Source organism: Lycium ferocissimum, chromosome 5, assembly GCF_029784015.1.
Source record: "Lycium ferocissimum isolate CSIRO_LF1 chromosome 5, AGI_CSIRO_Lferr_CH_V1, whole genome shotgun sequence".
In the NCBI taxonomy this organism is placed as follows: Eukaryota; Viridiplantae; Streptophyta; class Magnoliopsida; order Solanales; family Solanaceae; genus Lycium; species Lycium ferocissimum.
The window spans coordinates 7,994,525-8,006,355 of record NC_081346.1 but is presented as its reverse complement, the minus strand read 5'-3'; the positions used below and the strand labels follow the sequence as shown (position 1 = coordinate 8,006,355).

Below are 11,831 nucleotides of genomic sequence, written 5' to 3'. Positions count from 1 at the left end.
ACTTATGCGTAGCCAATTATTATCACAAAACTCATCAAACTATCCAACAACGCCTACAATTTTTTACTAAGCAGACTAATAAAAGATTAATTATGCAAGAGATGCATACACTTGTTTGTCAACTCCAGAGTACGTACTCCTTCCGTTCCATTATATTTTGCTTGACCCTTATCCAGAAACAAACAGCTAATTATACAAATGAGCCAAAAAGATAGTGAAATATATAGAGATATGTCTGCTGAATTCTATTTTTGGATCTATAGGTTGGTACGTAGCATGCTGGTCACATGCCTTCCTAGTTCTACAAAAGGAGATGCAAGGAATGGAAGTGCTAAAGTGTCTTTTCATATCACAATCAATATTTTTCTTTTGCATTAAAAGGATTTTCTTTTCCAATACATAACGTTGATTGGAAAATGGAGGAGAAAATGAGAAGCAGTATCAATCTCACATATATTGTGTGTGTGAGACTTCGATAGACACCACTTAAATACAGTATAAATTTTAAAAATCAAAATTCAACATAACTTTTAAGACGGGCCAAATGAAATGAATGACTGTCTAGAACTTTCTCTAATTCCAAGAAATGATGCATATATTTTATTAGTATATAAAATAAAAATACGAGAGTCAACTCACTTGAGGTGAATTCAAACGTTGTTCTTTAGTTTCTCGAAATATAAAATTATGTACATATTTAAAAAGTACGAGGAAACACTATTATATAGTAGAGTTATTGTTTTGAAGACAAGTTGCATGGGAAACTCATGTTTTATTGGCTTATTTTCTCTTTGGCCTGCACTTTTATAGGTAGGGTGTTTGGCAGTGGTCCATAGCTAACTCGTATAGTTTTGCATCACGAAATACTTGCATCTTAGATTCTAAAGGGTAAGGAGGTACAAACATGTGATTACTCCTACATGGATAAAGAGAGTTAGAATTTAGATAACATGAAAAAAAAAAAAAAAAAAAGGAAACGAAACGAAACGACAAAACAAAACTTTGAAGCTTACTGTAATTAGGGATATTTTATAAACTTAATATTTACTATTTCCTCCGTCTTAATTTATGTAAAGGTGTTTGATTGAAAGATGCAATTTAAGAATGAAAGAAAGATTTTTGAAATTTATGGAAAAATGAATCACGAATATTTGTGTAGTTGTAAATCAATTTATTAAAGGTAAAATGAGATATTTAAACTTAACTTGTTACTACTAAATATAGAAAAGGTATCATTTTTTTTAGAGCGACTAAACATAAATTGAGACAAAAAATAATTAATCTATGTTCTTTACTTTGCCAAGTAGATGAAAAAAAATAGAGCTACTCCATGTGTTCCAATTAATTATGTGACTTATTCTAATAAAGAAATCATTTAGAAACTTGCGGTCTTACAAATAACATAATATTTATATATATGTTTATAAGACTTTTAAAACCTTGTATTACTCAACATACCATAACATGTTTGTAACTGTACGTAAAAATTCTGATTTGTTGATTATTGAAAAGTTTAAAATTAAATTATTATTAAATATATAAAATGTGTCATTTTTTTAAATTACATTTTATAAACAATTGAATTCAAATCATTCACTTATGTAGAGATAGTAACACAGAAGGTCACCCAACTATGGGTAATGATCTCTCAAGGTCATGTTTTTTTTATTTTGTAACAACAAGATCACCCTACTATGAGTAATGATCTCTTAAGGTCATATTTCTTTGTTTTGTAACAACAATGTCACTCAACTTTCCCCATATCACATCAAAAGTCACAATAAATATTTGGCAAATAAAATATGACATGGCATTTAATTTAGTCCACACGGACTTTTCCTTCTTTTTTTTCTCACTCCACGTGGCAAAAAGACTCTACCCAAATCCAAATTAACCCTATTCTCTCTTAATTAAAATAGAGTTTCTCTCTCTTTGAAAAAAATTAGTCCATCATTTTATTAAAATCGTATCCTTTTTTTTTTCCTTCTTTAACACTTCTTAGACTTCTTGTACATAGTCCTTCGTGACTCTTTTCTTAAAAAGTTTGCTCTTTTTGAAACACACACATAACATCAGAAAATGCAATTTGTTCATTCAAACTCTCCGCGACTTCAACTTGTTCGTTATTGACACCCTCAAAACCTTCTCTAACGTCAACTTGCTCCTTAGTCATGCCAAATAAGAGAAGGAAAAAGAAGACGATATGATTTTAATAAAATGATGAGGCAATTTTTTTATTTTTTATTTTTGAGAGAGAAACTCTATTTTAATTAAGAGAGAGTAGGGTTAATAAGGGTTAATTTGGGCCGGGCTGGGCCGGGTCTTTTTGCCACATTGACTGAGAAAAAAAAAATTCATGTGGACTAAATTAAATGTCATGTCATAATTTGTTTGCCAAATATTTATTGGGTGACTTTTGATGTGATATAGTGAAAGTTAGGTGACCTTGTTGTTACAAAATAAAGAAATATGGCCTTCAGAGATTATTACCCATAGTTGGGTGACCTTGTTGTTACAAAACAAAGAAACATAAACTTGAGAGATCATTACCCATAATTGGGTGACCTTCTATGTTACTATCTCCGCTTATCTACTTAGAAAGGTGGAAATAAGAAAATGAAACCCTTTCCCACGTCCTTTAATTTGTGGGCTAAATTATTTTTAATAAGTCATTTTTTAATATTTAGTTACGAGAAAATAAGTATATTTTTCCCTCAAAAGGGATGTAACTTCCCTAGATTCCACAAAAGGGTCACGAAAAAGGGTGAAAATTAAAAGGAAATGAAGGGACAAATGACTTTTTCTTGGTCCAAGCCTTCTAAGGTCCTTGCACAGAAGCACAGGAGTATATATTTAGCAAGCAAATTTCCATGTTTTAAGTACAATCATTTTAGTATTTTCCCCTTGTGTGAGTGGCACAATACTTTTCTGGATTCTTTAATTAATTTGAGCAATTGTTTTGTTCTTGAAAATGGACAGAAGAATTAAATAATGAAGGAAAAGAGTAGACTGAAAAATAAATTACGTAATAATATAATACTACTGCGAGATGGAAAATGAAAACAAACGTATTTGATTTTGGTCCACTCTAGTCTCTGATTTTACCAATGTTATTTATTGTATTCTCACGAGTTACGACTTGTTGCCCTCATTTTTTCTTATTGAATAGTCAAACGTTGAATATGATTGAACTCTGCAATTGTCATCAATGATGACGTATCCATTAATGAAGAAGAGTTGCAAGCAAGTTCTAACTAACGTTTAGAATGGCGCCTCTCTGATCAATCTAAAGTTCCCTCACGTTACGTGATTAATAATTCACTTTGTTCCATCCTATAGTTTTGGTAATATTTTTCATTTTTCATTCTTTCCACTAATAATATCGCATTGAACTACTTAAAAAGTTAAATCACCTAAAACGAAAAAAGGACCATTTTGTAGATAAATTTAAAGTCAATTATAGTAGGAGTACTCTTTCTATCTCAATTACGTGTCGTTGTTTCTTTTTTAGTTAATTTAAAAAAAGAATAACATCTTTCTCAGTGGGGAAGCTAGCAACGGACTTGCGTTCTCAAGTCGATCTTTGTTCAAATTCGTATTTCATTAAAATTCATCAGTTCAATGTATAAATTGTTACTTTAGAACCCATCAACTTGAACTAATTAGAATCCCGAACCCACAAACGTCAAATCTAGGCTGCGCCTCTGATCTTTATATATTTAGTAATAATCTAACTTTAAATTTTTTACACTTTAATCAAATGATTTATAGCCACACAAAAATTTATCACTTATTTTAGACCATAAATTTATAAAAAATTCATTTCATTCTTAAATTATATATCCAGTCAAATATCATCACATAAAATGAAACGAAACAACAACAACAACAACATACCTAGCATAATACACAAATGAGGTCTGAGGAGGATAAAGTGTACGCAAAGCTTACTTCTACTGTGGGAGATAGAGAAAATATTTCTAGTAGAACCTCGTAAATTGAAACGAAAATACTTAGTATAATTATCTCCAATTTCAGTGTAGATCACTAAAAGAAGAGATCTGTCTTCGTCTTGATAAAGCATGAAATATAACACACAGACATATCTTTCATTTTATAATTAGCCTCTCTCATATTAAAAATATGTTTTTTAAGAAATGTGTGACATTAGTTTAATTGAAGCACACACAAGGTTTGGACTAAAAAATCTATAAAACACAACAATTGTGATACACGCGAGGCTTTTTCCCTGCATATTATACCGTTTACATCTTTTAAAGACAAATATTTATTTTCATTTGCCTTTTCTAGGAAGATAGTGCTGTCTGCCTTACTCTTTATTTTATTTCATACAGTAATCTTATCTTAAAACAAAAAAAAAAAAAAAGACAAAAAGTGTCTGGATAGCAATTTACCTACTGGCAAAGGAAAGTAGCAAGAAGCTAGTGGGGCTCTCATTCTATCTCTTAACAATGGTGAGAAAAAGCCATGTAAACTATTCAAACTTATAGTGTCAAATCTCTTTCACTTAATAATGTCTTCATAACAAACACCATATCTCAATTTTACACAACTGTCCACTTATTAATCTGTTATGTGCACTTCCCTTTCTTCCTTTCCCTAACCCTCCTTTCACATTTTTCTCTGTCATTTTGGCAGCTTTCCATTTTGTATTTTTAGTATTTGGACCACTTCTTTTTCACTCACAACAACTGTACTACTTTTCTAGCTATAGCTCTCTTTGCTTCCACTAAGGGGGCAAGTATTTAACTTGTCTACTTCCCTTCTTGATTGCTCCTTGATTGCTAACAGTTATTATGCCTTTCCTCATATTTCTACTCCTCTGAGTTGTCTCTTTTTTTTCAAGAATATATCAGAGTTAAGTTTTGCAGTTCTTCAGATTGGTGAATGCTAATTTACTTTACTGTTTTTTGAGTTTCATGACTAAAGTTCTTGACTTGGTATACATGGGGTTTTCAAGTGTATTTTGGGTTATGGAGCAACGTGGTTCTTGTGTGAAAGAGTAGAACAGGACATTGGCTTTCTTTGGGTTTGTATGAAATTGTCTAAAGGATAATTGTATTCTTGAAAAAAATGGAGTCTTGGAGCTATTTTTCTGGGGGAAAGGGTTTTGTATCAGATGAATCAGTTTCTGTAAATGATGGAATGGGGAGAACAAAGAATGGAGTTATGAGTTGGGAATTGAAGATCCCAAGTAGCTATGGAAGCACTATGATTTGTTCAAGTCAAGAAGGTAGTGATAATAATCAACGATTTCAAGAATTGGTTTCTCCAAATCTGATGAGAAAACCAATGTTTAATGACCAAATGAGTGATGGTTTTACTAGTAAACTTAGTGGTGGCAACATATTTGGTTCATTTTCTGGGGCAGATAAGTCTAGTTCAGCTGTGGAATCAAATTCTAGAGATTCATCACTAATTGATTTGAAACTTGGAAGGTTTCCTGATCATAATATAGATGCAAATATTTTCAAATCTCCCATAGTTCCAGCCAAGAGAATGAGAGCAGGAGCGGGGAATTCTCAGAAACCATTTTGCCAGGTTCAAGGTTGTGGGAAGGATCTAAGCTCCTGTAAGGACTATCACAAGAGGCATAAAGTATGTGAGGTTCACTCAAAGACTGCTAAAGTTATTGTAAATGGCATTGAGCAGAGGTTTTGTCAGCAATGTAGCAGGTTTTTACTTTGTCTAAATTTGTAAACATTTTTCTATTGGTCAATCATAGTGCAAGTCCTGCAATTTAATTGATAATCACATCTTTATTTGCAAGTCTCCAAGAAGTGTGATGTTGTCTTTCTTTTGTTTTATTGCAGTAAAAGATGTTCTCTTCTTTGCAGCTAATGTCAATTCATTCTTGCTGCTTTACTTGTAGGTTCCATCTACTGGCTGAGTTTGATGATGGCAAACGGAGCTGCAGGAAACGTCTTGCAGGTCATAATGAACGCCGAAGGAAGCCCCATACTGGTATGCACTCGGGCTGTTTCAGTCATTTGTTCTAAAGTAGTCCGTAATTTTGCATATTATAGTTTCCTTCTCTGATATGAAACTCACCAAGATGCATGGCAACTAGTTTTCTGGACTATTTCGTGTAATCCATTTTTGATTAGTACATTCTATTGCAAAAACAACACCAAGAGGATGCTGAAATCTCTCCATGATTGAAAGACTTGATCTCCTAGCTATATTGCAGGGAATCAATAATGTAAAACAAGGTATCAAACTGATCTACATCTTTCATGTACACCAAAAAGCCAAGGATTATAAACATCTAGAATTTGTACCACTGCTCTCATCTGACAAGCTTTAAAGTAACATCCATCCTTTTCTGCTTTCCAGATCAAAGTATCTGGTTTTTGAGATAGATCTCTGATTCCTCAAGTTTTCTTTTGTAACTGAGTTAAAAATTCGAATTCCCAATCATAAAAATTCTTCCTGAATTTAAGACCCCATCTACCCCTAGTCCTACCTTGATCGATGGTAGCATCATGTTCTATAAGTGCAGTACAGAAGAGGAAGTATCTTTTGAATGGATGTCTTCTTCCAGCCAGTAATATAATTATTCAATTAGGGAGTTGCGATCTTATGCTTTGATGGTTATAGAAGTCTAGACTGGTGATTTATTTGCACAAGATGTGTTGGTCCTTGATATTAGTCCGAGAAATTATGCATCCCTTTAGATTGTTGTCTTGCTTCTTTGAATTCTGGGGAAGAGCATTTTCCAAGCACACGAATATCATGTTGTAGGAATACTACAAATACGATTAAAGTAGGATGGTTGAAATGGAGGAGTGACGTAGGAGTATTATGTGATAGGAAGATACCTAGTAAAGTGAAATGCAAGTTCTATAGAATAACTCTAAGGCCAAAAATGTTGTATGGTAGTGAATATTGGGCTTCTAAAGTCCACCTTATCCACACGATAAATGTCTCAGAGATGCGTGTGATTACATCCGTTAGAAAGGCCAAGTAGCGCCATATGGAGGATAAAACTAGAGACTGTTATTTTAACCCTCAGGGGTTGGCCTGGTGGCAATTGACTTGAGCCTTGGGGTGCTCCCTTTCAAGGTCTCAAGTTCGAAACCCGCTGGGTGCAAACAATTTCTGAGGGCCATCGGACTGGGGAAACCTTGAATTACCCGTGGTGCACTTGCGGGAAACTCCTTGCCGAGGGCCTGTGCACCCCCGGGATTAGTCGGGGCTCAAAGAGACTCGGACACCCGGTGCTTAATCAAAAAAAAAACTAGAGACTGTTATTTGAGATGGTGTTACTACGTGTTACATAGTGTGAAAACATAACATTGAAGGTGTTAAAAGAGGAAGAGGTAGAACTAGAATCATATGGAAAGGAAGTTATTTCAAAAGATTTAGAATATCTCGGTATCCACTATCCAGGCAGATCTAGCAAAAGATATAAAACAATGGAAGTTGGAAATCCGTATAGGTGATACTAACTAGAAGAATCTTACTATATTAGATGGATAACCACTAGAGTATATTAGACAATTCCTCGTGTAGATATTCCTTATTGAAACATCGTGGACCCAAATAGAGTATTTATGATAATGAGGATTCATACATCCGACTCCAACAAGCGTGGGATTGAGGTATAGTTGTAGTAGTTGTTGTTATATTGTACATCAGATAATATAAATTTGTGTGATCTCAATATTGCTATATATCATGGATTTAATATAGAAGACATTGTTAATGATAATGTCAAACTCTATATGGATGTATTTAACACTAATTGTTTTAAGAGAAAACAATGCAGTTTTATATGACATGTAACAATTTGTAGAAACTTTCTTTCAAGAAAGAAGTTTTGTAATTTGTGGTAGTGAATACATTTGACTTATTTTTGTAAACTTCAGAAATTGTGTTTATTCAAACGCTATGAATAATACTCATCAATCAATCAAGACTATGCATCAATTCCAATTAGTTGGAGTTTGCTATATAAGTGTCCTGTTTCATGCTGCCCTATATGGTTCATATCATTCCAATACCTATAGTTCTTTTGTTAAAGGTGTGTTCTCCAAGTATGTGTTTGGTATTGATAGAAAATAATTTCCGAAATACATTTTCCAAAAGAAACGTATCTCAGTATCCAACACTCTCCAAAATTTCCAAAATTTAACAACTATTTCAAATGGACTATGAGAGAAAAACATAAGCCAAGAAAGTTGTTTTTTTCCCTTTTAATGGAAAGTATTTTACAGGAAAAATAGTTTTTGGTGTTTGTTTACCAAAATGACTTATTTTTGAAATGTTTTCATTCATACCAAACACATATGAAATCATACACTACCATTAGACTGACATATAAGTCTCTAACCAGATTAAAAGATCATGACAAGCGCTAGACCTAATGTAAGTGTAACAAGAAGTAAGCCATAATTGCAACTGGTTGTTAATGCCTATATGGATCATTTGACTGGCATAAGTCATCTGAAAGGTCTTCCTCCATGTCATTTTAGGTCTATGTCATCTTCATTAACACATTCAATCATCATAGCTTGGTAAGGAGATCCATTTAAGACAGCCATCTCAAGCAATGTTTCGTCATTATCCTCCATGTGCTTGCACCTTTGTCAGATGTGATTATTTTTATCTTGTGCAATCTTGTATGAGTGCTCGTCTATCTCAATACTTGTATTTTAGCAACATTTATCTTGTAGATATATTGGGCTGTAAAAGTCCAAAATTCAATCCTAAAGAACATTGTTGAAACACTAACATTCGTACAACAATGCTAGTTCACAACTATTTTGATCGCATAATACTCCTACACTTCATTTCATTTATCATATTTTAATCATATGTGTCACATCTTCATCTATTATGCAATTCTCCGGAAAGACTGATTTGTTATTGAATTGCCAACATTTAGGTACCAGAAATCTTTTAACGGGCTATATTGTAGTGCATATTAAACCAATTTCATAGGAAGATGTGCTTTAGTTTTTACCTTATCAAGAAAAGATATGCTTAAATATTATTTACTAATTTATTGCACAAGTTTATAGTCCTTTCATATCTTTCTCGTTTGGCATGTTGAATTCTAGAGTTTCATGTTCTTCCAAGTGAATTCTGCACTACAAGGCTTCAGTGTTTTTCTGTTCTGTGAAATGTTTAAAAAGAAATTAATATTAATCTTTATGTTATCAAAACACGCTCCTGGTTTTGACAGGTACCAGATTTCGTGGAACTTCTTTTGCTACGTCATCCTTCACGTGCCAAGACATACTTGGCGGCCGCTTTCTGCATCAGCCTAAATATGAGATGAGCGACTGGTATAAGAACGTAAAAGTTGAAGATGGTGTTGATTATAGCCCTCAACTTGCCACACCCTTTACAAATGGACAGTTACAACCAAAATCTGTTTTCATGTCATATCATGCCAAGAAAGGGTGTCAACCTGAAGGACTACCTGCTGTAACAACGAGCAGAATTAATGAGAGTACCACCTCATCTCTGCATGACATACGAGGATTGGATTTTGTTTCTCCTTCTCTGTTCCACACCACCTCAACTGGATCTGAAGTCTTGCATGTTTTGGATACATCTTCAATCATTCAGGGGGTATCAGGGATTTCAAACTCCAGCAATGCTCTCTCTCTTCTGTCATCTCAGTCACAGGGATCGTCAAATCATCTAAAAAAGAGAGAGATCATCAACGGGACTCAAGCATACAATTTGACTCAAGCATCTAAAAAAGTCCTGGAACTTGGTCCTCAGGCTTCAGCAGGTAGAATGTCCAGTACATTCAGTTCATCTGGGGTCAATTCTGCAGAAGGTGGACTGGACCAGATACTATTTCCTAGCGACACTTGTGGCATCAATGGGATCATGCAAGGATCAGATTTGGTGAGCCCCAACAAGAATCAATTTTCTCGTGAAAATGGACCCACCATTGATTTGCTCCAGTTGTCGTCACAGCTTCAGCGTGTGGAGCATCAAAGGTTTTCCATGCAAGTGAAGCAGGACAGCAATGCTCTTCCCGGCCTCAGAATCACTTGAGCAGGTAAAATGTGATGTATCACTATCTGAGTTTTGCTTAACTATATCTCATGTTTCAATCTGGTGATTACAGGAAGATCCTTTTCTTTTAGCTTCAATAATGTAAGCGTCACTGTTGTTTCAGCATAAGTCTTTGTAAACCGGATGAACTATCACTTTCTTAGATTTTCACGTACAATAATTTTTCATATTTGTTGGGATTTTCCAATACATATGCACCTTTATGTTACCTTCTAAAACTGGACAATGAAGGCATCAGGTTAATTTCTTATTGTCAACTTCCCAATAATGGCTGATCCTATCTTAGTATCGGGATGTCCCATATAGATGCTTATCTTGTATGCAAAAGCAGGAGGCCTGTAGATTTTGTAACAATGTAGTAAATTGCATGTGTAATCTTTCCCTAAATTAAACTTGCTGTTTGCAGATGCAAATATCTGGACATTACTCAAGAAGTAGCCAGCTTTCTCAGCTTTACAGAGGTGGGAGCATCAGGGAGCAACTCTTTGGAATCTTGATGTTCACTTCTTCATCGTTGTTTTTTCCCCCTCATTTGATTCTGAGAGATAACTGTTCCTCACGGTAGCCGTCTCATTCAATAATGTTTTTCTTTCTCTTGGATAATGTTAACAAAAATAATCATGACTTGGTAGTCAACTTAATTTATGTACATTATTTCCACATTTGTCATTCCTTTGTTATGGACAAGTAGGTATTTCATGAACAATTATTGGAAATGCTTTGTACTCGTTAAAAATAGTGCATGTTATGTTTGGCAACTAAGGTGTAAAGGATAGCACAAATAATGGAAACAGGTGAAAAGGGTGTGAATTGTGCTTATCAGGTTTGAGCTAGTCAGTTGTGGAAGATTAATTGTATGATTTTTTTAGTGACGTTAAAGGATCAACGAATCAATTTCTTTTATCTGATTCACGCGGTTGTTATTGAAAGTTATCAACTTTTTGATTGCCTGTTTGTTTTGATCTCCAAAATGGTAATAGCCAGACCCACTAAGAACCTCTGGCCTCTATTTATATGTTTTGATGTTACATTTAGAGAATGTATGTATAAGAGCAATATAGAGTCTACACTGAAAAGCTTCTGAGTGTAGAAATGGGGTAGAGAGCCGTGCAGAATGAATATATTTGAGGGGACAAAGTAAACAACCAAGTCGTTGTAGTATAGTGGTAAGTATTCCCGCCTGTCACGCGGGTGACCCGGGTTCGATCCCCGGCAACGGCGTCTAATCCCTTTTTTTGACACTTTGCGCACACTCTAAACTTAGATATCGTCTCAATATTTAGATCAGCTTAAAAAACCTTTTAAGTGCCATTTTTCCACCTGTTTTGCCAATCTAGTTGCCTGTAGAAATGCCAAAATTATTAGCTGCGGTATCTTATAGCTATTCTTCAAAAGATAACATTCAGTTTGGTGATGGTAAAACGGCATCTTTCTGATTATAACCAAACATAACATATGAACATATTATAGTATTTGTTAAAACGTCTTTTTCCTTCAGTTATAACAATGTTGCTATTATCCCTAATTGATTGGCTAGTGAAGCAAAAGTACCTTTCTAGGTGTTGCAATTTCAGAAAGGGTAATTGATATTATGGCGTCCCAATTTGATGATTTTTCTTAGGCCAACCTGTCTTCTTCTCTTTTGACTTTTCCACTCAGAAAGTTAGCTAGGCTAAACAGTAAAGAAATTATGAGGAGAAAACAAAAGCCAACTTGCTAAAGAATATGCTTCTGAAGTCCAAAGCAGCCGGCAGCAAGCCTGTTAACCG

The 11,831-nt window shown here is 34.3% G+C and overlaps 1 protein-coding gene and 1 non-coding gene across 2 annotated transcripts; both read left to right on the top strand.

Annotated features, from left to right (window-relative positions):
• The first annotated feature begins 4,395 nt into the window (after window positions 1–4,395).
• LOC132055780 (squamosa promoter-binding-like protein 6) lies at window positions 4,396–11,012 on the top strand. Its single transcript, XM_059447764.1, has 4 exons — window positions 4,396–5,696; window positions 5,894–5,985; window positions 9,212–10,045; window positions 10,469–11,012. Exons 1-3 carry the CDS (start codon window positions 5,095–5,097, stop codon window positions 10,039–10,041), a joined length of 1,524 nt encoding a protein of 507 aa, XP_059303747.1. The 5' UTR covers window positions 4,396–5,094; the 3' UTR covers window positions 10,042–10,045; window positions 10,469–11,012.
• Window positions 11,013–11,211: 199 nt separating this feature from the next.
• On the top strand, window positions 11,212–11,283 carry TRNAD-GUC (transfer RNA aspartic acid (anticodon GUC)). The gene has a single exon. It is a non-coding gene; the product is annotated as a tRNA-Asp (tRNA).
• The last annotated feature ends 548 nt before the right edge of the window (window positions 11,284–11,831 follow it).

What these genes read in the sequence shown, in the direction of transcription:
- LOC132055780 (XM_059447764.1), top strand. Translation starts at nt 5,095, where the DNA reads ATGGAGTCTTGGAGCTATTTTTCTGGGGGAAAGGGTTTTGTATCAGAT. An exon ending in TTTTGTCAGCAATGTAGCAG is followed by an intron (nt 5,697 to 5,893) that starts GTTTTTACTTTG and finishes CTTTACTTGTAG; the next exon opens with GTTCCATCTACTGGCTGAGT. An exon ending in CCGAAGGAAGCCCCATACTG is followed by an intron (nt 5,986 to 9,211) that starts GTATGCACTCGG and finishes TGGTTTTGACAG; the next exon opens with GTACCAGATTTCGTGGAACT.